The sequence below is a fragment of the Temnothorax americanus genome, unplaced genomic scaffold, assembly GCF_048541705.1.
Source record: "Temnothorax americanus isolate GAGA-0224 unplaced genomic scaffold, ASM4854170v1 Scaffold28, whole genome shotgun sequence".
In the NCBI taxonomy this organism is placed as follows: domain Eukaryota; kingdom Metazoa; phylum Arthropoda; class Insecta; order Hymenoptera; family Formicidae; genus Temnothorax; species Temnothorax americanus.
In genome coordinates this window covers 782,867-810,061 of record NW_027509421.1, presented here as the reverse complement: position 1 = coordinate 810,061, position 27,195 = coordinate 782,867, and the positions used below count along the sequence as shown (strand labels likewise).

The following is a 27,195-nucleotide window of genomic DNA, read 5'->3' as shown; positions in this document are numbered from 1 at the left end:
TCTATTTATACTTTCAGCTTAAAAAAATCTGCAAATTTTTCAGAATTGAGTTTGGGGGTTGCAGTCGCGCGAATTTTTTATTCGATTCCGACGTTTCGTATAAACATTTCAGTTCACTTTTGATTAAAATTTCATTAATAAGCTCATTTCTAATCAATTTTTTTAAGGTAGCAAATACTTTTGAGCTCTAGTGTATATCTGCAAAAATTATATTATTTTAAGAAAAGCTTATTTGTTGCGACTGGATAAAATTATCTATGAATACGACGACCAATGTCCAAAGATTAAGTAATGATTAATTATGTAATGACAGAGTTAAATAACAAATTTTATGAGAGAATATGTTACATTACGACTGTTTTTACAGTACAAACTCCTTCTTCTGAAGGAAAAAAAACCGCATTTACGTTGTCATTCAACTGCGAATACATTATAAATTAATCGATTATCTTCGGCTATGCGCAAAACGAGAGAAGTGCTCGTTATTGATTTTAACGATTCATTCGCTCGATGAGAACGATGAACAATAAAAATCTCGTCTTTCGAGTAGTACATTGTTGAATCCGCGAAGAAAAAGAATACACTTTGCTACCTCGCTTTGCGTTAAAATGTATGTGCGGACGGATATATCATTGGCATATCTATATTTCTACGGGCGATCGGTGTAATGAATTTATCTATTAAAGGTTTCGCGCGGCGAGGCAGATCGATCTTGAATCACTCTCGAAACTAACTGGACTTTCACTCGGTCTTTTTCGCTCAAACAGCTCGTGCGCGCACCGTTACTTTTGTACCGCGCGGCCTGGACCGGCGCGGTTTTCGCGGTAATAAGATTAAGTATAATAACAGGCGGCCCGCATTAGAGGCACGGCGCGGGTAAAAGTTAAGAATAGACGCCACAATGAGTAACATCTTTTGCGGCAATTACTGTTAGATGAAAAGATGAGAGAATCGCCTCGCAGCCCGCGAGAAATTACGAAAGTAGCTATAAGTCTAAGCTCCGCGACTTGCTTGCCGCAACTCTTATCTTTACATACAATTCATCCAGTTTCGTAATGCACCGTGTGACGGAGGGAAAAAGAGACAAGAACCGTTTCCAACGCCCCACGTGGCAATTACACGCTTATCCCGCACGCATCTCGGGATGATTAACGCTGTTAAATCGTTTGTTGCTGAAAAAACCAAACCATATGTCGTCTTTGTGCAAAGGCAGCATATGATGCCAGATTGAACTAAATTCCATGCGTGTGCGCATGTGTGTGATATTTAATTACATTGAATATATAAAATCGAGATAAATTTCTCGTTCTTTCTTTGCGAAGATAATGCAGGATCTCGACGACCGTCGCATCCGTTAAAAAAAAAGGCTATATACGTCGAATAAGCAGTTTTAACATTTCCTCGTCTTTTTCCTACGTTTTTACGCTTCTTATTACAATGCGTTGAGTTTATTTCCTTAGTTTTGCCGAGTTTTTCGCGCTCAACAGTCAACGTTTACACACGCACGGCACGATCCGCTCGTTTAAGGCTGCAATTTTATAATCGTTCGGTGTGCGAATGCACAGGTACGTTAGAAAGTTTCCGCGTGCAACGGCGCCGCTTGCAAATTGTACGTATATATACGCGCGTGCGGCCATATCGTACATATATATGAATACACACACGCGTAAAATGTACATCTAAGAAAAAAAGAAACGTACGGAGCGGACGTGTTATTTCGTATTTCTTCCACTTACGGTATAACGGGAATCTCATCAGGAGATCGTACAACCGCGTGCCTAACAAACCGCATCGCTCTGATCTCTTTTTAAATGCCGTACTCTCGAAATAGGTTCCGACGCGGCAATCGACATTTCGTCACTTGCCTCTTTTTCCGTTCCGCTCTCCGGTGTCTGCGATCGAAAAGAGACTTCCGGCGACGCCAGGACACGCGCGGACGGGCGGGCGGGAGGGGGGAGGGGAGCTGAAAAGATACGGCGGTTGTGTATCCCACGGGGGGATACTTTGCATTGTCAACAGTAGCAACGGCGCGATGATATCGGGCACGCGTGAGAACAAAGATCTCGGTATCTCGCGAGGAGGTGGGAACTGGAGCGCCGAAAGTCCCGTTCCCCATATATCCACGATACGCCTGATTGCCGACGCTTTGCACCGCGCCCGTTTTCCTGATGTCCCATTTGTTTTCTCCTTTTTCCTTCCCATCGCGCGAAACGCGATCTCCCGCGGATCGTTGTTCACGGAGGACGGAGCACGTGGATTCCTCCGAAAGCGACTTACGCGCAAGAAAGCGACACACGACGCTGAGCAGGCTTGATGAGCGGAGCTCGTCGGAGAAGCGAACCGTTTCCGTACATCGGCGATAAATTGTGCAACAAATTCAGCCGTATGTCATATCCCAAAGCGCTAATGCCTGCAAAGCAATTCGCCTTATGACTGACTATAACGTGCGACTCATCCCTTCCTCATTATTCCCCCGTGAACTAATCGAGCTTGCAACGTGCTTCTGCGGCGAAAGTAAAATAGAAGGCAAAAGGCAAGCAATTAGGAGAAACCGCGCGTTATATTTTGAGAGCAAACGTTCGGTTCAATAAAGTCAAACACTCTGTGTTCCGCGAAGAATTATTTCGCGAGCTATTTATAAAGATATTTTTTCTCTCGAGACTCGATATATACGATCTGCAATATAGCTATTAAAAATATAGTTACATTAATCTTCATTATTCGAAACATTGTGTACGACGGAGCAGTAATTGCTTGCACTTGGAATTTCTCGCGGGATTCTCGCAATCAACCTTGGACGCATTATCCGCGCTATGAATAGACGGCGCGATCGCGCGCGGGTAAACAATAGGAATTTCCGCGACGTTGCGCTCGGACGTTGCGCCATTTTTCCTCTCGGACACGTCGCCTCGTCGTCGCGATCCTTTCCCCGGTTCGCCTTTTTCCTGCTTTCTTGGCGCATATTGCGCGATGCCACCGTCTTTCTATCCGCGCGCGGGTAAATCGCGTGCGCGATAATAAGACATGTAACTTTCCGTCCGTTCGTCTTCCCGACCGTTTCCTGGTGGTCCCCGTCGCCGACGACGACGCGAATCGCGATACTAAATCGCGACAGCGCATCGCCCGTGTCGCGCTCGTATTATAAGGTGATATGTACTTTATGTCGCCAAGCTTTCCGCTTTTCCTCTCTGTCCACGCTCCCGGCCGCTTCGTTGTTATCGTCGTCGCACCTCGGTGCGCGTGTAGTTGTGCGTAATCGCGCGTTTCCTCGCGAAAACAGTAGAGTAAACAGACCAGGCGGACGCGACGAATGAAGACATTATGTATTGTCAGCCCCGCCTGCGCGTCGTATACGAGCATAAATAGAGCACTCCAGACCGACGCAAGAATGTCGGAGAACTAGAGTCTGAATAAATCCAGGAAAATTGTGAAATTTATCAAAATGAAGTATTCTTCGTCTTTGATGCACTCTAAGCGCGTTTAGTAAAGCGCGGTTACGTGTTCGTGGAATGTAAATTATTTTTTATAATTTTTTTTCTCTTCTTCGTTTTATGATCATATATTTCTCATACAAGACTGGAATTTTAAATAAGTTGAATTTTAGGTTTTATATTTTCTGTTGTACGACCCTATGACGATCGAGGGTTTTGCACGGATTACGTAAAACACGTGACTGAGAATTTTCGCCGTTGCGCTTCTTAAAGCTTTTGCACTTCGATGGGGCAACTACTGCATATAAATAGCTTTATACATGTTAACGACGACCTTGTTATGTTTTAACATCGAAATACTTTTTTCTCTTGAGCAACGCGTCGATCTAATGAGCAACTGGCAATTCTCTGGCGATGTGTAAATGTTTACGATGTGCGTCGCGTCTGTCTATCACGTATAAAACCGGTCTAATCACGAGGAGACCAAATGTACACATTAATTTTCGATGATGTTGCAAAAGCTCGCGTGATGATCGCGATATTCTCAAAGTCATGGACGTTCGATCGGAGAGATTCGCTCCCGTTTAATCTAATAATCTCTAAAAAAAATATCAGATACCCTCTATTTTTATTTCTAGATTCTTAAACACACTCTTTAGCTCGTTTAAACAGAATAACTCGAGGTTTTATTTTATACAGATAATCCAGGAATTCAATATTAATAATTACAGTATAATTAAATTGTTTCAATATTAATAATTTACTAATATAATTAAACTCAGCGACTTTTTAATGAGATCACTTTCATCCAAGAATGTGAGGACAGATTCTCACTTCCGCATCGACGTTCAATACGGAATCCCCTCCGTGTGTTTCACAATTAATGACACAAATCGCCGCCGTGTTTAATAGAATGTTAATCGATTACCGTGCCGCGGCGACGGCCGGGGTTGCGGGGGGGGGGGAAGAGCCGATTATGCTATACGCGTCTTTTTGCGGCTGGCGTAACTTTCCTTTCCCGGCGACGCGCGGCGTTACGTGGACGATTCCGCGCGCGAAGAGACGAGAAAATAGAAAAATCCCGGCAGAGCGAATCTCACGCGCGCGCGCGCATGTACGCGTATGCGTGCGTCGCGCGCGCTCGCGTGCGAGCGTACGCGCACGCGAGTAAGGATTATGACGATCGATAAGGAGAGCGTAACTTTCTTCCCACGAGAGAGAAGGAGGCACAGAGCCCGCCGCCGCGTTTCGATCGCGATTATTATGGCGAGCCGAGAGGAGGCTGTGCGGCGCGAGACTTTCTTCGCTCGGGTCCGCCGCGAGTTTCGTCGAGCTGCGGCGTGCATACACCGCGCGAGACCATTATTACCGCTTCGCTTCATTAAAGTCTCCAGGGCTCTGAGCTCTGACGCATCGTGTTAAAACCCATATATACACACGCGTATGCGCCGCGTGGCGCGCACGTTAGCGTAAATAAGCGTGTATATTTATCGCTAACGACACGTTAATGCAGGTGTGCGGGCCAACGATTACGCTCTAGATCGTGCGCGGTATCGATTTTGCCGCGTGAAAATTTAGAAAGCGGCGACCGGCCGCACCGCGCGTGCGTTGCGAGATTCTTTCAATCGCGCCGAAAGAATTCGGTCGGAATGCAATTTTGATATGTCGGTGGTATAACGCTAATGATAACGATAACGACAGCATTGGAGCACGGGGAAGCAGTAAATAATCGCAATTATGTTACGGTGCATTACGAATCTTGCTTAATATACTAATGGTATACTAATAACTAATTAATGATAAGCGCGGAGAACGAGAAGAAAATGAAAGAAGGTCCTGTAATGGGAGAATGGATAATTAACTCGCTCGAATTGCAAAATTCAACGTTGAACATTCGCTGCGTTAAATATTTGTACAGCAGCCGCAAATATAAGCTCTAACTCTGAAAAGGCCTTAAAATTTTTACATAAATATCGCAATGAAAGTCAATGGCCGTACACGCACACAACACACAACGACAAGGCGCGGATTTATTGTCCTCGGCGTGTTTCATGTGTTTATGTAACACGTGCATGGAAAGTGCCCCATTGCGCACGCTACGCGTGCGTGATAGACCACTTTCCACGCACTTGCAACGATAAAATAGGGTGTGCAAGTCGTGCGTAAAGATGAATATTCCCGGGTGCGGTGATCGGGTCAACTCCGCACCTTTGAATTTTCATCTTACAGCACTTGTTGCACAAATAACTATTCTCATACTATACTATACTTATTCTTCCAAGTTACGTAGCAACGATACCAACGTACATACAGTACTGTGCGCTTGCAATATAAATTTGTTTTCTTGCTATCGTTCCTACATGACATTTTAAGGTCGTGGCCTCTAAGCGACGCACGAAATTTTCATCGAGATATTCACACTCTGTCCTTTTTTTAACAAGTCGTACTTACATACGAAAGTTTGAACGAAACCTCGAACCAATAAATCTGAAAGGTCACGTTTTGCATTTATAATACTTTTCACCGTACCTGTCTGTCGTGTGTGTCGCGTGATCGCGGCTTTGATTTAAGTTGTTTTAATTAATCGATAATAAAAAGTCGATTGGCCGTGATGATCGGCCGAAAAAAGAGAACGGAAAACCGTACTTTATTATCACTCGTCTACGGTGTTCGTAAGGTCAATCGTGTGACGTCAGACGTACATGTGCCTCGCATAATTAATTCGTCGTTACCTCACGGAATTCTTTCATGCCCGACGCGAGTCTCGAAAGAAAGAGAGAGAACAGAATTAACTTTTCAGCTCTCAAAACCGGCACTCTCAATCCTCGCTTCGATCGATTCGCCAGGCCGCTCGTCGTGATCTTACCTCCGCGAGTTCGTCTCGTTCTCACGATTCGTTCGCCGAATCGTGCCTCGCGGTGTCTAAACCGTGTCTACTTCGACGGTTTTATTTATCCGACTATCGATAAAACATTACGATCGTTCGTTATTATTAAATCGACTTATATTTTGTTTAAGGATTACGTTTGGAACTGCGATTTTGACAGGTCCACAATTTCGAAATGCAGTTTTCTTGAAAAAAAGGGACACTGATGCTCTTCTCTCTCTCTCAACGAAGAAAGATATAAGAAAATTAATAAAATTGATTTTCTTTGATTTTTAGCGGATATAAGTAAACAAATAATATAGGAGCTAGACGCGTTATATACGGTTTGCAGAATATTATTCTATAAAATGTCGCAAGTATTTGAATGCATAATGTACTCTGTAATGCACGTCGATCGTCGAGTACGTTGCTAGGCATTCGCTCGGTCTCGTGCGACTCGAATCCGTCATGCGAAGACATCCTTTCTCCTATAAGAACGAAGCTATTACATGACGGCGAGGTCGCTTATTGCGCATGCAGTCGATGCGCATGTATGGTTGTCGACCATCGACTTCGCGTTCGCCAGGAGGACACCGTTTCGGAGCTGTCACGGTCCTCGAAAGGACGCGCGCGATATTGCCCGTCTATGGGACGTTTGCAACAGCTGTCGAGGTCGCCCTATCTCCGCTCGACAATCGTTTCGGACGGCAAAATCGCAAATCGAATGACATTTGTATCGAATCCGGCGTTTCGCGTCGCGTTTCGTTGAAAGATGTTAAAACTTCCGACCGCGATGTCAGCGGGAACGTGTCCGAAGCTAACTCCGGCAACAAAGAATTATCCTGTAATCGATAATTACGCGCGACGCAACATCCGATTTCTCGAATCGTGCAATTTTTCGACGGGCTAATAATACGCCCGGTCCCCCCTCCCCTCGTTCGTCTCTGCATGCGTCTCTCCTCGCGCAATTAACGTCTTTGACATTCGCGAGACGCGCGCATCGAGTTCGGATCGTTCGAAATGGAGATTTAATTACGGACGACGTGCGTAATATTAATTTACGTTTTTTTTTCTCCCTCGATCGAATCCCTTTTGCGAGCCTTGTTCGCGGGCCACTCCTGGCCGATCGTGTCCGCCGGACGTCACAAAGTGGGACCATTCGCGCTCCGAAGGCCGCGGTCCCGCCCGGCATATCATTCTATACGTGACTGTTAACGCAAATTGGCTTTTTCGCCGAACAAATCGGTACCGCGTGGCACACAAAGCGGTGTCGCAAGATCTCCCGCGCGCTCGATTTTTACGCTTACGCTGGTTTTCGCGCGCGCATAACGACCGGGGGGGATATATATACAATGTATATCACCGCGGAATGCCACATGACTCCGAATTCAGCGCACTTGCGTAAATGCGCTTTAGTAATCGCATATGTTCCTTTAGTGATCGGGTTTCTGTACAATGTTACGTGGAAGCTGATTTCGGCGTGTCCACAGTCCACGCCCTTTATGGAGTGGAGACTGAAATCTTGCGTTCGATTTTGTATTAATCGTTAATAAATATTCCTGATGGATTAAAACAGATTGCGCAGATATTAGGTAAATATTCTTTCCGCAAAAATAACTTGACGGAAAATATTAATTGTCCAGAGTCGAACAAATAAGTTTATCGATCGTGATCTCGTATAGGTATGCGTAAGATCGCGGTATGCCCAGGTTTGGCTTCCAGTACACGTCGCGGTTTGTCACTTGCGGCTCTAACACGCTATTGTTCTACCAGATACCACGCGTGGAATAACGATCCAGCTGTACCGTGTGCTGTACAACGTCGCGCACCATTCACAAAGTTAGACGGCGCTACGAGGGGAATGGAGGTCAAGTACTCGAAAACGTATGGCCGCGATAATAACGCCTCGGAATAAGAGAAATTCCCTCGCCTGAGTTTACGCGACAGCGAGCAAACGTGGCTACCAAGTAGAAATTACGGTCTCGAGCGAAAAAAAAAGAAGCAAGCGCGAGAGAATATTGTGCAAATTTTCATTCGATGTATTTTTCAACGTCAGAATGGTTACTTGCATTTTCTCTTTAGTTTTAGACGTTACACCCGATATCGCGATCATCGGTGAATCTCAACTTGTCTTAAGTCCACTCGATGCTACAAATGCTTTGAAGCGTTCTTCTTCTTTTTTCTTCACTGAAAGCATGTTGTAGTATTAAGTGGACCGCAAGCCTTAATCACAAAATGCGTATATATTGTGGAAAGATAGGAATAAAATTAAACGAAAAATCCAAAAGCGCTGACTCGAGTCTCCTCATTCCTTGCGAAAGAAGAGGTGATGATTGAACTCTGCGTTTGATAAATCGTGCGTTAATATGAGATGAACATTCAACAAAAGGAGAAAATGGAAACATCCCAGAGTTCTTTAGAGAATTAATATCGCGTCATAAATTTCGACAACCGCGATTTATCACGCACTCTGTTACTGGTTTCGCTTCGCCTTACGTGGCGCGATATATAAGTATCGCGCGCGCGCGCGCGCGGGTCCGGTTCCGTTGTTTTTTTTTCTTTCAATGAAAACCACAACCGTGCAAAAATCATCATCACCCTGCGTGAAGTAAGGTATGTGCGCGCGCGTGAAAAGCAGGAAAAGAAAAGTCGGAACCTCGGAACAAACGAAGAGGAAGAGGGAAGGCGGGAGGGTGAGAGGCCCGCGTTTCTTCCGTCAGGCGCGCGCGAACGCGACTTCGCGACTCGCGCGATTCTGTTAGAAAGCGAGACCGACGTATACGCGCGCATCGATGCATCGTCAGCTTTCTTCCGCTTGCGTGTCGCGTAGGTGGTGATTTTGTAATTTCCTCGCGAGGGGAACGAGGAGAGGAACGCGATATCGATAAGACGCGCTGATGGATCCGCAGACTTCGCGGCACTGCGAAGAAAATGAACGGCGCGATCGATGTGTGCGATGATCTCGCGCGGAGAGCTTAAAATATTCTGTAAGAATCTATTAAAGATCTAAGACTCGCTTATACGCATTTATCGAGTCGCTGTTTCTTAAATGACGACAATAATAACACAGAAAGTCGTTACATTCTATAAATTTATTTCAAAGGATCCGTTATTAATATGGAATATTTATTTAAATATGTATATCTAATAAGAAAATAAATATAAGTTTAACGTTAACTTGCGACAGCTAATCATGCGTGTCACTTTTCTAACATAACGACGCGCGAAATTTGCGTAACGGCCAACCTCGCCACAAAAATTATATTTGTATTGACACGTGGATGTTTATTGCTAAACCGTTGTAGTCGCCCGCGGGTGATATCCATGCAAGTCAAACGAATAATTTGCGATTTGCCTATAATGAGGTGAAGGCCTTGACGAACTTCGTACTAAAATAAGATTATTTTTCGAGTCTTACCAAATAATCAAGTTGGACGATAGAATTTCTCAATTCTTAATTCGTATTTCCTAATTCGTCGTGCGTTCATGCATATCAAGGGATCTTACGCAATAAAATATCAAGGAACTTTACACTTGATTTTAAAATATCAAGGGATTTTTACACTCGACTTAAAAAGTGATATGAAATTTAAAGATATGAAATAAAAAGTAAATAAAAGGTACTGCTTTAGGATTTAAAGAGAAATAGGATATGACATATTTCTTACGTTTATCTATACCTCATAAATGTCTCTCTCAAAAGTCGTCTTCATAGACTTTAAAATTGCCATGCACCACGTAATCATCATCCTTATTCGACGCGCGAAATAATTGTTTAATATTATGATGCAGTCTTACGAGTCTCTTTCATCTCGAGTTAGCGCTTTATCTCTTTCCGATTAATCGGTCATCAGGCACTTGTTCACCGCAAGTAACCGCAGAGCGTTAAGCGCGCGCGGCGCATAAGTGCATAAATACAATAATAACGCGCGACGCGCGTGCGAGGAACGGACCGTACAGAAGGATAAATATTTACGAGAAAGGCGTAAAGGTACTACAACTGGTTTACCCAGCAATTGTTTTGCTCTTGAACGGGATGAGCATAAAGTTTATCCAGGATATAGACGCGACGTGTGGCGGCGAGAAGGAAGACGACCGCCAAAGACGTATTTTTCCAAAACCAGCCGTCCTCGTTCCATTTTGCGATCAGCTTCTGCTGATCGAATCGATTAGGTCGACGACCTCGGTCGAAGGTCGTGACGTAATCACATTCGCGATTGCCGTGAAAGATAATCGCGTTACTCGTCGATTATTTCAGGTTCGGGATCGCTATGCCATGATAGGAGAGACGGAAAAAAAAGAGGATTAAGGAAAAACCCGACAAGACTCGAATAGGAATGAATGGGAGTTCCGTATTATACCTTCGCGAAATAAACTCCTGCCGTTTCTATTCGCTCTCGCACGTCCTTCGAGTTTTCGCATCTAATCTCGCGAGAATATGTGTAACTGCGGGAATAAATTTTCTTATCTCGAAACGACGCTTCGCGATCGTTTAATAGGCTACCGTTATCTCGCGGCGTGATGCCGCACGAAATCACGAGTCCAGGAGCGAGAAACCATGTAATGAGAATTTTTTCCCTTCTTCTATGCAACGTACATTGAAATGAATTAATTTTATAACTGTGCACAATGGAAACGAGAATCCTGAATACTTTTCCATTTCTGCTTACTTCAACATATACTCATTTCTCACGATTTTAATTGCAGACTCCATTCAGCATTAAAAAAAAAAAAAGACACTCGCTTCTAACTAACGGCAATGACTCATCCTCACCGTCTCTTCTTCTTCTCCCTTCAGGGGCGGCCGTTGCGTGCGGAGTCCTGCTGATAATTCTGGCCGCCGTCCTGGCGGTTCTATTCCCGAATCTCATCAACCTGGTCCTGGATAAGGAGCTCGCGATAACCGAGGGCGGCCGCACGTACAAATTCTGGAAGGAGCCGCCGGTGGTGCCGCGTATGCAAGTTTACATTTACAACGTGACGAACGCCGACGAGTTTCTGAACAACGGCGAGAAACCGGCGCTGCAAGAGCTAGGCCCGTACGTTTACGAGCAGCATTGGGAAAAGGTGGACATCAAATTCAACGACAATGGTACCGTCACCTACAAAGTCAAGAAGACGTTTGTCTTTAATTCGGTAAGTTGAGTAATTTATGGCACGGTATAGCAATGCTAATTAAAAATTCATTAATTGATTTAAAAACTCACGATCTGCTTGAATCAAATCTGATATTTTTAACTCGCGTTAGAAAGCTACATTAATCTTGCTTTTTCAATCCATATTTGATTTCCGTGGAAATTGTAATTTTTCTAAGCTTACCTTTCATCATATAAATCTAAATTTAATTATAATTACGCTGCTCTCTACAAAATATGAGTACATGCATAATGCTTAGCTTTCTTTTCGCGCGAATATTTTCCAAGGTAGTTAATTAAAACAGCTGAGACCGAGACTGATATTTTTATTATAAGAAACGCGCGCGATTAGTATGCAAGACAATGCGCGTCTTTATCGCGCAGGATGTGTCACGATCATTGATTGTTCTTTTATCGAGAATATGTATGTCGGCTGCTAAGAAGAAAAGCCAGCGAATCCGTGTTGAATGACAATCGAAGGCGTCACGTCGCCTCCGGGTTATTTAAATCCGTCATAGACCGCGTTCCTCTCCGCCGACTCGACCGCACGGTTACTCTTGCTCGCGCATCGAAATCACTGCCGCGACTTTCTACATTCGTCAGAGAAACGTTTCCACGGCGCAGTCGAGTGTATTTTATCGCGATTCGACGACAAGAAAGACAATATGTATGCACACGGATCGTTTTTGCTCCGAGAGAAAATTTATGGAAGAAAATATTTGTCAATATTATGCGGAAGTTTTGTATCAGTTCGCGGTTGACGTGGAATTTTCATTCTCCGTCTAAAATCTCTCTCTCTCTCTTTCTCTCTGCTTCCAATCGCAAATTATTCTATATATAGTTATTTTTATTCACATATTTCTTTCACTTTCCGTTATTATCTTTATTTCATGTTTAGTTATTTTTATTTCACCGCGATTCAATTATTTTGTGTCATATTTCAAGTTTTACAACACGTTATGTTTTTAATTAATATTTTGTCGTGTATATATTGTATATGTATTTTAATTATTAATCTTTATCTCTTTCTAATCTATTCTAAAACAAATTTTCGTCGTCTATTTATCCTTCTGCAAGTTCTCCCGTTATTGCATTCAATTAACCGGCTCGGTCAGATTTCAATTTTTTTTTTCTTATTAAAATCTTAGATCCTGTCAACCGGTTCCGAGGACGATCTGGTCGTCGTGCCGAACGTTCCTATGCTATCGGCTACCAGCCAGTCGAAGCACGCCGCTCGTTTCCTGCGACTGGCGATGGCGTCCATCATGGACATCTTGAAGATCAAGCCATTCGTCGAAGTGTCGGTCGGCCAGCTGCTCTGGGGCTACGACGATCCCCTGCTCAAGCTGGCCAAGGACGTCGTGCCCAAAGAACAAAAATTGCCGTACGATCAGTTCGGTCTCCTCTATGGCAAAAACGCGACCGGATCGGATCTGTACACGATATTCACGGGCACTACCGACATCACCAAATTCGGATTAATGGACAGGTGGAATGGCAAGGACGCCCTCGGTTTCTGGACCACGCAGGAATGCGATTCCATCATGGGCACCGACGGCAGCATATTCCCGCCTCATATTACGAAGGAGACCGTGCTCAAGGTCTTCGACAAGGACCTCTGCCGGACGTTGCCGCTGGTTTATCAGGTTTGTGTTTTTGTTGGTCGTCGTTAATTATCCGGCTGATACGACCAAAGGCGGATGATGGCCTTCCCGGACTCCGGCCACTCCGGCCAAACAATTTTTAAATGTTGCAAAATACGAAAGGAAGATCGGAGAAAACGTCTCCGTTTCTGTCTTACATAGCGTATTATTCATCTAATATTTCGATTAATAGTTAATTAATTTTATAATCGAAAAAATATATCAATATTTAATTTTTTATATTAAAAATACAAAGTTATCTTTCACGTTACTTTACTTAAATTTTTAATATTTTTAATTTAAGTTAATCCTAAAGTTTTTACTTATTTAATAGAACATTCCTAATTTTGTCGTAATAAAAAATATTGAATAATATATATTTCGGTATCTTGGATTAGCAATTTACGTTTGAATATCGATCTTGATGCTTGACCCTTCAAGAACAGCTCGATTAATATTGACCGAACTTTAGAAAAATAGGTACAGAAAAATAAAATTAATACCGATATTTCAAGTTGTTGAAATATCGTTATTAAGAACATTCCTAATTGTCGTAATAAAAATTATTGAATAATATATATTTCGGTATCTTGGATCAGCAATTTACGTTTGAATATCAATCTTGATGCTTGACCCTTCAAGAACAGCTCGATTAATATTGACCGAACTTTAGAAAAATAAGTACAGAAAAATAAAATTAATACCGATATTTCAAGTTGTTGCCTAGAATTTTTTTAATTTTGTTTTCAATCATATAAGTCACGCGTTTACTTATTTAATAGGGCGGTGCCAGTTTTTTAAATGCCAAGTAAAAGAAATATCGTGCGTCAAAGATAATTGTTTTTTTTTTAGCGCGACGTGATAGCCTCCGGAGGGATCCCCGGCTACAGATTCTCCCCGCCGACGAATGTCTTCACGACGGTGGAGAATCTACCGTCGCAGCAGTGTTACTGTCCAGCTGGACCGCCGTGTGCACCGGAAGGCACATTCAATGTCTCCCTGTGCCAATACGATTCGCCGGTTCTTCTCACTTTCCCGCATTTTTACCTTGGTAAGTGTCACGTAACGCGCGGCGGCGAAGCCTTGTTTACAAATCACTCTCGTAACGAGACACTCGGAGCTATTTTTAATCATCGCCAATTATCATATTTATCGGAGTTACTTGCGATATTTCGCTGTCGGATGATATATATGCGTCAAGATGACGCGAATCGGTTGGGTAACACTCGGTACAAGTACTCGCGTCTTGTTTTTGCCGTAATTATTATTATCATTTTTCGGGATTGATTACAGGCTTTCCTAATCGCGGAACGTGATACACATCACCCGACTTTGACGTAACTATCGTGAAGTGATTGTCGTGAATCTCCCGACACTGCGAGATAACATATACGTAGTTCGCGAACCGATCGTTGCGCGTTACTTCAATCTCGCGCGTGTATCTAAAAGTGTATCGTCTCTTACGTAAGCGCAGCGGATAATTCGCGCCGCGAATTATTTTCTTAGCAGATTATCGTGATAAATCTATTTGCGTCATGTGCAACGCGCGCCGCATCCTTCGTCGCCGACGTTTTCTTATCCGTGTGGCCCCGGCCCCGCGACTGGCGACCGCTCGTCGCGATTTCCTGGTCGCTGACAAACGAGAGCCGCGCGATTCCTCGTCCTCTCGCGCCCATACGTCTCCTTTTCTTCACGGATAACCGACCGACCGATCGATCGACAGGCCGGTTAACGAAGATCGTTTACGTGCGTGCCAGTTTCACAAGCGAGATCTACCTGTCGCGCCGCTTCCGGCTTCGCGCGACTCACAAACTCGAAGTCGGAATCGGTCGAGCAGTCTGTTACCACGAGGCCTATTTTTTTTTCTAGGAACAATCTCTCGCGCATCCGCTGCGATTCTCCCACGGAATATTATGCGAGCTGTTTCTCTTTCTTGCTCTCTCTCTCTCTCTCTTTCTCTTTCTCTCTTTTTCTCTTGCGTTGATCGCACTTATTTTCGCGCCGCAAACTTTTACTTTCAACGCTCCGCATTTTAGACGATGCCCCAATTCAACGCCTCGTTTCACCGCCGCGTGCAAAACCGTTCTCTCGCTATAAAATGTGCGTGAGATACTCGATCGATTTCGTTTGTAAGTAATACGCAAGATGCCTCAGATCAAGCGAGAAATATTCTAAATGCAAATTTCTTGACGAATTCTTAACATAAAATTTTTTTTAAGCGGCTCCTGCACCTGGATTTCTGAGAACTTCTCCGAAAAAAGAGCACGACGATTGAATGTTATTTTGTATTGACACTTATATAAACATCTGCTTTAAAAGCTATTTAATTATAAATGCGAAAACAATAACGAGAAGACTTCGTAGTCGTGAATATTTAAGAAAAAAGGTGGGAAAGAACGGACGAGAGATATCGCTGAATTCCGATTCGTTAACATCATTATCATTACTGTTGCGTTTATGCGTTTTGAAATACATTAAGCGTCTCAAGTACGGCTCTTAAAGCCGCTCGACCGACGATTAAGCGCCATTTAACTGCGACGCATTGTGTCCATTTTATATAATGTAACCACACACGGCGACTTTTGACACCGCGTTATTATGTAAAGGCACGAACGTAGTCAGGGGTAATGGTTAAACAGGTACCTCTGCTGAATCGCGTTGCATAAAAACAAACTGTCATTCTATTTTCACAAATTGCGTAACAATTAGATATTACAAATTAAAAAAAATTACATTGATTACTAATCGTAATTTTAATAGTAATTCAACTATTTTTATAAAGAAAGAGAAAGAAGGAAGAAGAGAGAATAACAGTAATAACTTGGTTCTACCGAGTGATTAAGATTCTCGATCGTTGTTTATCTGGTTGATCGTTCCTTCCAGCCGATCCGGCCTTACGGGAGGCTGTGACGGGCATATCGCCGCCGGAAGCTGAGAAGCATCAGCTCTACATCGATGTGCAACCGATAATGGGCACGGCCATGAAGGCGCGAGCGAGGGTGCAGATAAATCTCGCGGTCAGCCAAGTGCGAGACATCAAGCAGGTCGCTTCGTTCCCCGACATTATTTTCCCCATTATGTGGTTCGAGGATGTAAGTATACGATACTTTTTTAATTATCCCCGGCGTCAATTGTCCGCAGACAATATATCTGATATAGTTCTGATATCCATTGATCTCGTGATATTAATTATGTAATATTATACATATCACGCTGTTCATATATCGTGCAGTAACATCGTCTTAACTCAATACATAATTTATGCGATATATCCGTAATGATAATTATAATTGATATATCCTTGACGCGATGTATCTCTCGCAATTGTTAAAATTTTTGATTGCTATCTATCATTATCTACGATAGGCTGTAAAAAAAAAACGCGTTGCATGAGTATCGAGTTTGCAGTCAATTTCTTGCAAAAATTCATGTTGAATAGTTACGTATGAATCATTGCGTGTTTTGTGTAAATTATTATGCAACAACCGTAGTTAAATGTTAAACGAGCGCGGCTATGACGTGAATTAAATTGCAGATCCTAATAGGATGCGAGAGCTAACGCAAAAAGTAGAGACGACCGCTTTTTCCTGGCTGTTAATCATTGTTCTAAAAAACTACTAAGAATATCGCTTGTTAAACCTGCCAACGTATAGCATAAATTTTGTTAATTATGCCAATGAGAGTCTTGATGCAAACGAGGATCGTACGTCCCTGGCATGTTGACGAACATAAAACATATAAGAATAAAATAATACAGAAATATATTTAAAAATATATCGGAAGTGTGTTCTCGTTGTGACGATAGTGCGCGCGCGACATTCCGTCATATTGGCTTACAAGTTGAAAGGATAGGAACGAGAAGAAAAAAGAAGACAAAAAAATGGCAAGAAGCGAGCATTCACAAAATAGAAATGATACGATACCGGTCACCTTCAAAACAAGATTCGCACACATAAAAATTTTGAAGCAGATATATAACGCGTTTTAATTCGGAGAAACGGGAGATCGGGATCGGCAAGCTTTATGAGAGACATTAATTATATATTCATCGGCAGCGCTCGGATTGAGAACCTTCTATGAATTTTGAATAATTAGTGAGCCACCTCGATCAAATTAGTGTGACGCGACGAGGAATTTATATTTATGCGAACGGAATCAAATTAAGTCCCTCTCAAGGATACCCCGGTCGCGGAGGAATTCGCGCACAATGCGCCTTGATTCGTTCCCCCTTATCCTACGTTACTGGACAACGCGGGACACCGCGGGACACCGCGTCGCTTACAAATCGTCGTCATCATCGTCGGAGCCGGTCGCGCAGGTGAAATTTTCATCTCTGCCTCCGCTCGGTGACGACAATCACGAGGGAACGTGCCTGCCGTTCGGCCGTCTCGCACGGACGGCCGCTCGGCAACGACGTGCGTATACCGCGTTTGAATACCGCGCACGTAGAGGAGCCGTATTGCCGCGCGCTTTTCGCTCATGATTCATATTAATGGAACTCGTCTCGACGCCACTAAAACATCGTCCTCGCGTCGCGATGTCCTTTGACGGGAGGAAAAAAAAAGAAGGAGAAAAACTCTCCGACTCCGAGAATCTCTTTTGTACTTGAGACAGCACGTACGTCGAGAGTGCAAGAAACTTTGATTTCACCATTTCAGGAAGATGTTTGCTGAAGAAAACGCGAAAATAAAGATCGCGCTTCTCAATTGTATTCGAAATTGCATCTCCGCCGACGACTCGTCTCAAATAAAATGGCCGAACCGGATGTGCTCTAAACTCTCGCTTAAAAACTTCTTTACCAATGCATAATATACAATATATTGCAATCAATATTTTACTTTTAATTTTATCTTAAATGTTTTTAATTTAATTTGTTATCTTTTTTTTTTAAATTACTTTTTAAGCGAGAGAAACAATAGAATTAACACGCGATTATATCTAATCCTTATTAATCGTGGGCATTAGTATTTTTACGTATATAAGTAGAGTGTGGAGTGATCTAGGCTAATTTAGTTTGTCCTTAGTAAATTAATTATATGCAATTAATGTGTTGGTCTTGTAATTCTCCCACTAAGGACAACAACTAATTATAGGTATATTTTCATATGCGTGTAAGCTTATTTTCTGCGGATTCGCATTTATCCACCACGAAAAAAGATTTCATAATAATAACTTACAATTAGACGAAAGGATAATGATTTAAAAAAACCTTTAAAATGGAGATAAAACAAGTTGTGCAGAATTATTATTCATCAGCATCATTGTAAAGTAGAACTAATAAAGACTGAAATGCCTAAATGTTGCAACGCACGGAGACACATGACTCAAGAAATGTTTACTCTTAACGACGATAAGAGGAAACTTTTCAGAATAATTTAACGAGCCATTTAATTAAAGATTGGTGAATCGAGAGGAGGAATTTCTCTTTCTCGATATGTAGGCGGTCCAGTATTGATAATCTGCTTTCTCTTTTATCGCGCAGTGCGTTGACGAGCTACCCCAGGAGATGCGCTCCCTGCTGAAGCTGGTGGTGGAGCTGCCACCGGTTGCCCACGCCGCGGTGTCCGGCGCCCTGGCCGCGATCGGCGCGATCGTCCTGCTCGGCGCTCTCATGTGCCTGGCGCGCGCCGCCAAGCGCCAGGAGAAGCTTCATCTGAGCAATCCGCTGCCGGCGAACGCGACGAGCACCAAGAACGGCCAGCTGAACCCTGCCTTCAGCAAGTAGAGAGTCCAGCCGGTCCAGCGAGTGTGGGAATTGAGACGAGTGCGCGAGTGCTCGGAGTTGCGCCCCGCGAGAACGAGCCGCGCGACGAGTGTACCCTCTCGCGAGAGGACTTGGACGATAATCTTACTTATTTCATAGGCGACGGGCACGTGCTTTATATCTCGATTAGGATTTCCACGTTCGAACCTCGCGAGTCTCGCGAGAGAGAAGAAGGAAGAGAGGGAGGAAGGGAGGGAGGGAGGGAGAGGCTCCTCCGACGCGAAGCGAATTTTATCCCGTCGCGCGGGCAGCCGATAGTTTTATTTATGTTACGTTACGTGTATTTTTTCTCGGGATGGTATTTTGTCAGACGGTGTCAAGTCGCGCGAGTACAAATCAATCGCGAACAACGGTCGGCGACGAATTCGAGATCCGCGGGGCAGGTGGTTCGATATCGTCTTCTTCTTGCTCGAGATGTAATCGTGACGAATCGACCGGTCTTTCCTCCGCGAAGGAGCAAACTGACGCTTCTTCGCATTGAGAAAAATGCCTAAGAAATATACGAACGAATTTTAAATCGACGTCTTTTCGGCAAAAACACTACGCTTCGTCGCGGTTTTTTTAAATTGAATTCTTATAACAGAGAAATTGATCGAAAAATAAAGTCTCGTTGTGTCTGTTTATATTTACTTGATATTAGTTTTGTGGAAAGGGTAATACTAAACCTGTCGACGAATGTTTTTCCTACAATGTTTTTTTACGATACCGAGCGGAAATAGGAAATTGGAGTCAAGTCATTATGTTACGAGGAACTCGGCGATTGAAATTTACAATGACGCAACGTCGTTTCTTTTTATCAGGATTATTAATATTAATAACGAGACTTCTTGCTGCACACGATCGAATCGATCCTCATCAGGATCGCCGTTTAATCGCGCGAGGCAATTATCGTCGCGAGCACTGACGTAAGGATCAAAGACAAAAATTGATATTCCGTCCATGGCGTTGTCCCGAGGCCAAGCTTCGTTCACGACTTCAATTTGGATTGCACGAGCGTGTTTGCAACGAGTAGTTTGTGCAATCGAGACGCAGCAACAGCGGAACGACAGAAATCTTCTTTTCTGTACATATAGAATCTGGCCGTCGTTGTCGTCTACGAATTGTAATTACCAAGAATGTACTATTTCTCGTTATTCGTTTGTACATTTATTATTATTATTATTATAAATAATGTTATTAGACGTAGATTTTATAATTAGATCTAATAAATAAATTACTTTTGTATGATAAAAATCAAAAGATACCAAATTGCGCGCGCGCGCGCGCGCGTGAGAAATCAGGTTATTGGTGTCAGCGTAATCGTTATATGTATAGTTGTACAACTATATTCTTTCTCAAGTTTTACTAACTCTCAAAAATCACGCGCGTATGTAAAACTCTATAAGAAAGCTAGAGTCACAATCAATTAGCTTGTTGCAAAAGATTTGTCGTTTTCATCAAGCTTCGTATTAAATAAAATTATAAAACTAAAATTCCTTAAAAATAAAATCAAAAACTCTTCTTGGAATCTCGTGGCGGTAGTTTCGCTTCGATTTTGTTGAAATTCTGTCTCGACAAGTATATCTTTTGCACCAATCTGATATTTTGATTTAAATTCCAAATATGAAAGAAAAAGAGAGACAGGAATAGGAACTCTCCACTTTTTTTTATTGCTCACATCTTATTCTTACGTATCTCTTCTCTTTCGTCTTGGGAATTTCCAAGTGTTTTCAAATTTTCTTTCGCCTTTTCGTTCTTCTTGCAAGGAACGAGGAGGATTAGGGACTCGTTCGAGAGATGAATGCAGGAGGAGTGAGGAAAATATATGATAGAATTAATTTTGTGACGATTAGAAGTTGAATTTGGTGTTCCACGACCATTCTACTCCCACGCGCCATTGCACTCGCGCGCGATACTGCGTTGCGACACAGATGTTATTACATGCGATGTTATTACTACGCGTTTATCGGCCACATGCACTACGATGAACGACGTATATGTATGCGTGTATGTGAAGACGGCTCTTTCACTGATATGAAAACGAGTTTTTTTTAAGAGCTCACTTCGCTTCTCGGGTTATCAAAATGTTAACGCGCACGATGGAGCATGTGTAGACGAATTAGTGATAAATCAAGCGCGACGAGGCGCGATTTACATGAATTACGATTGGCCAAAAAGGATAGATAATTATAATTCCAGACTGCGGCGTGAGATAAAATATCGCGAGGCATTTGCGAAGGTAAGTAGAGGAGGTCAGTCGTAAGAGGATAGCTGTAAATGCCAAAAATAAAAATCTACCGTACGTTATATTATAACTTTTTTTTCAACCAATGTAATAAAATAGAAAATAACGGCGCGCGCCATATAGTTTTTTACATATGTACAATATCATTCAATATCAGACACACAGATTTCGACAGAGATCTTCTCCATTCTTTTAGACTTAGGACGAATATAAAAAGATACGCGGCGCATACCGATGAATACCGCGAGTCTTGCGGGCCCCGATGAGACAAAACTTACATTCTACGTTAAAGCAACACCTATATCGAATCTCGCCGTCGAGACAACGAGCTCGTTAATTGAACGGTTGTATGTAATACGTACTGCCGTCGCGTGTGTGCGTCACCTATTAATTAAGTACAGGTCGTTCATTACGGCGTAACGCACCGTCGCGGTCGGCGACACCGCCAGGTAATAATACGACGAGATGCGAATGCCGCAACCGTCGACGGATCGCAATCGCCGCCGGCATAATTGCACGTTATTTTCCGATGCACTAAAGTCTCAATCACAGCTTCGGCCGCGTTGCGGGCGTGTTTTCTCTGTCACGTTCTCACGGTGCACAACAGCGGTATGTCAATTTATCGTATAAGGAATTAATGGTCCATCGACGTTCTCGTAGACTTTGCGGCTCGCCGTATCGATTGTTTCGTAATTTTGAATAACACGATAATAATGACACGATGGATCGCGTACGAATAAAAGAGATCTTCAAATGCTCGCTAATTCGTTTTTAATTCATCCTTTATTTAAAAAAAAAAAAAAAAAAATACATTTATTTCACACGAGCGGATATTAACATTTTTATCAATATTTTTGAGAATATTATTATTCGACAAACAAAAGGAAAAGCATCGTCCCTATTTATTCGTAAGATCCAAAGTATATAATAAGGTCGCTTGGTAAATGCTTTGTTAAAGCGTTGACAAATTATTTCAAAACAGACGAGCAATATTTCCGCGAGCAGTATAATTTTTGTCTCCAAGAAACGTGGCAAATTGTCATTGTCACGCTGAAATTGTTCGCAATGACGGATTCCCTCCGAGTGCATCGAAACCAGTAGTTTGCCAGTAACGTACATTATTCCAATTGCACAACAATTATTAACGTTACCGAGCTCTACTTGACGATACAAATTCGTTCTCCCGTGCAACTCTACGAGAGACTAACAATTCGCATCTTCTGTCTCAAGTCGAAGGTCGACTGATCGAGCACGAAAAACCCCTCGAAGCGTTTAAAAAGTTCAAGACGTCTAAAAAATTAGACCTTTCAGTATTCCCTTACATCCGCATTACCTCGGAATTCTTTTTTTTTTCTTTCCCTAGGTGGATCAAAAGGATCTCCACTCATTCGTTCCTTCTCTCCGAGCGGTTTCCGTTCCGATCAGACCTCGAGAAGGTTGTTCTGAATGAAAGAGTTTTTCTGGAGAACCACGTCTTGTTCCACGCGATATTTCCAGAGACAGGCAATCATAGCGGTCAAAGAGAGTATCATTGTTATCAGACTGCCCCATTGCGCGGCCATCTCCACGTTGGCAGCTGTGAAATGCGCGCTCTGAAGGACCTCCAATACCTGTTCCGGAACCTCGTCTGTTCCAGCCTCGAGCCAGATAAGCGGAAGAATCGTGCCGTCTTTCAGTTTCCCGAGGAACGGCACGCCGATCGCCCTTCGCACCTCCAGGTTCACTTGCAGCCTCGACCAGCCGGCCATGGCGACCGCCAGGCGCTGAAAACAGAAATTTAATTTGATTTTTATTCGCTCTCGGATCACAAAATTAGCAAAAGATGGAGATGGGGTCGCTTCCAAATTTCTTTACATGAATTCTAATTAAAACTGAAAGCCACTAGCAGAGTTCTAATTACAATAATTTAGATGTAACAATTTATTATCTCTAGCGTAATAAATATTTAATAATAATAATTAAAATTTTAGTATCGACGTTACCGGATGTAGGTCTACGAAACTCTCGTGATCTTCCTGCCGTGGATTCAAGCCATCTATTTGCTCCAGCAGGGACTTGTCGGCGCCATAAAAATGCGGGAACGACGAGAGCAAGGGCGAGCCAAAGTTGCACGCGGACATGTTGAAGAGTCCCGTGGGCGGGCAGACTCTCGTGCCGTGTACTTTTTGGCAGAAGCACTCGTTTTGCTTGTTCGAAAAGTTATATGCATCCGGGGTGAATTTATACCTGCGGTAAAATAAGATCGTACGTGTCAGACATAATCTTCAATCAGTTCCTCTATATCTTCCAACAGAGAACTGATCGGAAGGATTTGTTTATAACGCAAGAAACGAACGATTCGAAATGTAAGAAAATATATTATTATTAAATAATAGCAAAAAATCAAATTAGAATATATTTTTTGAAATTCTTTCGAGGACGATTGGAAAAAAATATTCAGGAAAGTTTTATCTCTCTTTAAAGATCGACACGTTTGAAATTGAATCGTGACACATCATGCGGAAGGTTTACATTTTTTTTTTGTTTACCTTAGGGAAGGCATGCCGTAAGTGATCACTTGTTCGGTGAAATGGAAGGGTAGCTGCCTGCAAATGTCCTTAGAATACACGTAGATAGGTTTGCTCGTGTCCTCTATCACGTTGGGCGGAAATGTGGTGCCGTCGGAGCCCCTGACCTTATCGCATCGCTCGTCATCCCAAATGTGCCGATCGTCCATCCCGTTCACTCGTTCGATCATGCCGAGATTTTCCATGCCTTTCGATCCCGTGTGCATCGTGATGCGATCCACATCGATACCATTTTTCTATAAGAAAAAAAACCGCGCGTTTTTTACATTAATCGTGACTGAATGACCGTGTATTATATCTCGCCAGAGAGTTTCCCGTTTCCCGAAAGAAATTATCTCGCTTTTTGACGCCGCGGCCGCGATAAAATTATCTTTCGCTTCACTTAACTTTCATGAAAATGTAAGGCTATAAAATAAATATTTCAAGTATATATTTCTTAAAGAAGTAAAATTTTTCATAAATTTATCATTTTCATACCACGTCTTATGTCTCGATTTTGGACATCGCGTTGCCCGGGAGACAAAACCCTTCACGATTAAACGTACCATGGCCATTAAGCCGAACTTTTCGAAGGGTATCTTCCGCTGGAGCATCATCAGCGGCCTGGCCATTTCGAAGAGCTGAGTGTCGTATCCCCAGAGGAAACCGTCGGCGGTCACGTTGACGAACGTCGACTCCCCCAGACTCGACAGCACCGTGTAAATGAATAATTTCATCGCGAAGCCGAGGTCCCGGACGTACGCAGTGGTGAACATCAACGGCACGTTCGGCACCACGATGGTGTCGTTGCCGGGTCGGCCGCCCACCCACTCGAAGGACCTCTTGTCCTGGTAGGTGACCGTGCCGTTATCGTGCAATGCCACGTTCTCGCGACTCAGGGTCTCGCGGTACTCGTAGGGACCGAGCTCCTCGACGCGCAGCTTGCTCGCCACCCCCGCCTGGAACTCGTCCACGTTCGTGTAATTGAAGATGCGGATGTTGTACTTGATTCTGGTGGGTGGACGCTGCCACCAGTCGAAGGCGCGGGTGCCGTTACGCAGTTCCATCTGCGACAACACGTAGTAGTTGAACGCGTCCGTGTACCAGAACGCGTAGAAGACGGCGGAGCTCATCGCGAAGACGCCGCAGTAGATCCAGGCGCTCCAGAAGCGAAGACGATGGCTGCGCCCGCAACGTCCGATCGCCTTCTTCTCTATGTCCAGCTCGGTCATCGAGATCGTCATGCCGATTGCCAGGGTAACCGGGTGAAAGAAACGATTAATCGCTCTCGACGCTAATTGCCGACGCTAATTCTCAATCCTCATCCGAGGATCAGAGAAGAGATTTAATCTTGATGAAATTTCTAGGATCTCGAGATTGAGGATCTGGAAAGTTGTCTCTCCGAAACCCGGAGTTGTTGATCTGAGCACTCTCCGTCGAAGACAAACGGCTGGACCGTCTCCGACGCGTTTGAATGGAAATCTCAATCGCGACGCAAACAGATAAGCCAACGGAAGCGTCACCGTCGACGTACGACGTTTTCGACGAACTGGCCGGTTGAGCCACGCCGACCGCGTACAAAAATCTCCCCGCCTTTTTTAAAAATCCGACGATAACCTTGCCACGCGGTGATGACCTCTTGATGGCTAACACCTCCGATATACAGATACAGCTCGCGGGGAGTTCGGAGTCGAGCGCGCGCACTTAGGGCCTCGATATCTCTATTCTCGCCCCCTCTATTCGGGTATTCATCCGTCCGAAAAAATACCTGAGGATCTATCGCGTTTATCTCTCAACAAACGGAACTCTTCGAGACGCTTCCGAAAGATCATTCCTCTTCGGACGTATATCTCGTACGTCGTCTATATGATACCTCTAATAAATACTCTAAATCTTATCGGAAAAGTGTCACGCGAGTTGACATTTTATTTTGGGTCAATTGCTGAACAGCACAACATTTCGAAAGAGCCTGAAGAGCGTTTGGAAGGAGGGAAGAGAATGAAAAATTGGAATCAGAAAAAATACTAAAATGACTATCAAGGTCATCGCTGACTCGACTATCGCGGGTTGATTTACCCTCGATCCGCGGTATCCAGAACTGCGAGCGCGAAAGAGGCAGACAAAGAAACGAAGAAAAAAAAGAGAGAGAGAACTAAAGAGGGGAGGAAGATTTATCTTGGCACCCGCACCCGCGAGTGTGGACGCAGCGCGTGTCATCCGATTCATTATCGCTCGAGTAAAAATTGATGAAGGCTATACTCCGACTGGGGGGATCGTACGACACATTTTATCGGCGCCAGACGAGAAAAAACATGATTCTAGATATCTTCCCATCCAAGGGAAGTCGAGGGGACGTGGAGCTTGTGGCTCAAGGTTTACGGTTGCACGTACACATAAGGGGGAGCGAATTGGATGAAAAATCCGGGGAGTCACAACAACAAACGTCACGTTCATGAACTTTTATTCGGCCGAGTGTTTTTTCATTTCGTTCTATGACCGGTATTCATAGTCGGATATCTTATATATATTTAATATTGTCTTAAGTTTATCTTTAGACGCCATACGACTCGATTCATTGGCTACGAGGTATCTAAAGATGAACTTAAGACTATCTTATAAGATCCGACTATAAATACCGGTCTAAGGGCCGCTTCGACCAAGCTCCGATTAACTTAATCATTGGATTAGTCCATTGGAAATGACCATTCGCATTTGCTCGTGAAGTAGATTGACAAATGCGATTGGTCATTTCTAATGGACTAATTAACGATTAAGTTAATCGGAGCTTGGTCGAAGTGGCCCTAAGACTTAAAGAAGTTATATTTCTCTTTTTTGCACTGTAAAGCTTCCCGGCAATAAACATTTCCTAATAATAACAATCGTGCATGTCGGTTGATTATATAATAAGAAAAAAAAAGACGGCTCCTTCCATCAATTATATCATAACTCGTATCGCGCTGTATGTTGTGTAATTACGTAGCGATTAGCGTCGTAATAACAGCGTGAGAAACCTCGGTCTAATTTTATGTAAATGAAATAATTGTTTTGTCTATCTTTGAAGTAGAATCATGCGCGAGACGCGTGAAAGAATAAGCTCCGAAAGGGTAAGATTCCATGGAGGCAACCCGAAGGTGTCACAAAGTTGAGCGCATTTTGCTCGATATGTAATATTAGCGAAAAAAAATCTCAAGACCTTTACAATTAAAATATAACAATTTTCTTGTAAGATCTAAGCGAGAATCAGCCATGAATATAAAATAAAGCTTGTCATAATATAGATAATAAGACTTATATAAGCCACTGTGTGCAGATTTTCATGACTTCGCATGTCAAGATGATTGATGATTTCTGAGAAATCTATTAAATGTTTATAGCTTGCTCGATTATGTTTTCACGGCGCGCCTCGATTAATAAATTCAAATATCACACAAAATAAATGAAGTTGAATAACAGAAAAAAAATTAGCGTTACTACATATATTAAAAAGATTGCCAAACATATTTAGTTCCGAGAATATATTCTTCTTTCTAAGACATTTGCATGATTGCACATTTTCGAAATTTATTCAAATTTGTCTGTGAGTTTC

The 27,195-nt window shown here is 43.1% G+C and overlaps 2 protein-coding genes across 2 annotated transcripts in view; one reads left to right on the top strand and one right to left on the bottom strand.

The window, feature by feature from the left end:
* The window catches only part of Emp (epithelial membrane protein), a 31,301-nt gene extending 10,176 nt beyond the window's left edge, over positions 1 to 21,125 (top strand). Inside the window, exons 2-6 of the mRNA XM_077410160.1 lie at positions 11,096 to 11,433; positions 12,581 to 13,078; positions 13,928 to 14,126; positions 15,959 to 16,167; positions 18,558 to 21,125. Coding sequence (XP_077266286.1) covers positions 11,096 to 11,433; positions 12,581 to 13,078; positions 13,928 to 14,126; positions 15,959 to 16,167; positions 18,558 to 18,800 — 1,487 coding nt within the window. The 3' untranslated portion in view covers positions 18,801 to 21,125. The remainder of the gene's footprint in view (positions 1 to 11,095; positions 11,434 to 12,580; positions 13,079 to 13,927; positions 14,127 to 15,958; positions 16,168 to 18,557) is intronic.
* Positions 21,126 to 21,854: 729 nt separating this feature from the next.
* On the bottom strand, positions 21,855 to 25,441 carry LOC143899692 (scavenger receptor class B member 1). The gene is made up of 4 exons (XM_077410161.1): positions 24,176 to 25,441; positions 23,592 to 23,866; positions 23,046 to 23,289; positions 21,855 to 22,826 (listed from the first exon to the last, which is right to left on the bottom strand). The coding sequence occupies exons 1-4, from the start codon at positions 24,851 to 24,853 to the stop codon at positions 22,485 to 22,487; spliced, it is 1,539 nt and encodes a 512-aa protein (XP_077266287.1). The 5' UTR covers positions 24,854 to 25,441; the 3' UTR covers positions 21,855 to 22,484.
* Positions 25,442 to 27,195: the final 1,754 nt, after the last annotated feature.

Bases quoted from the DNA above. Each gene is read 5' to 3' on its own strand.
- LOC143899692 (XM_077410161.1), bottom strand. From the start codon at position 24,853: ATGACGATCTCGATGACCGAGCTGGACATAGAGAAGAAGGCGATCGGA. The intron at 23,290-23,591 runs GTAAACAAAAAA...ATTTTACCGCAG, and splicing joins TACGGCATGCCTTCCCTAAG to GTATAAATTCACCCCGGATG. The intron at 22,827-23,045 runs GTAACGTCGATA...TTCTGTTTTCAG, and splicing joins GTTTCGTAGACCTACATCCG to CGCCTGGCGGTCGCCATGGC.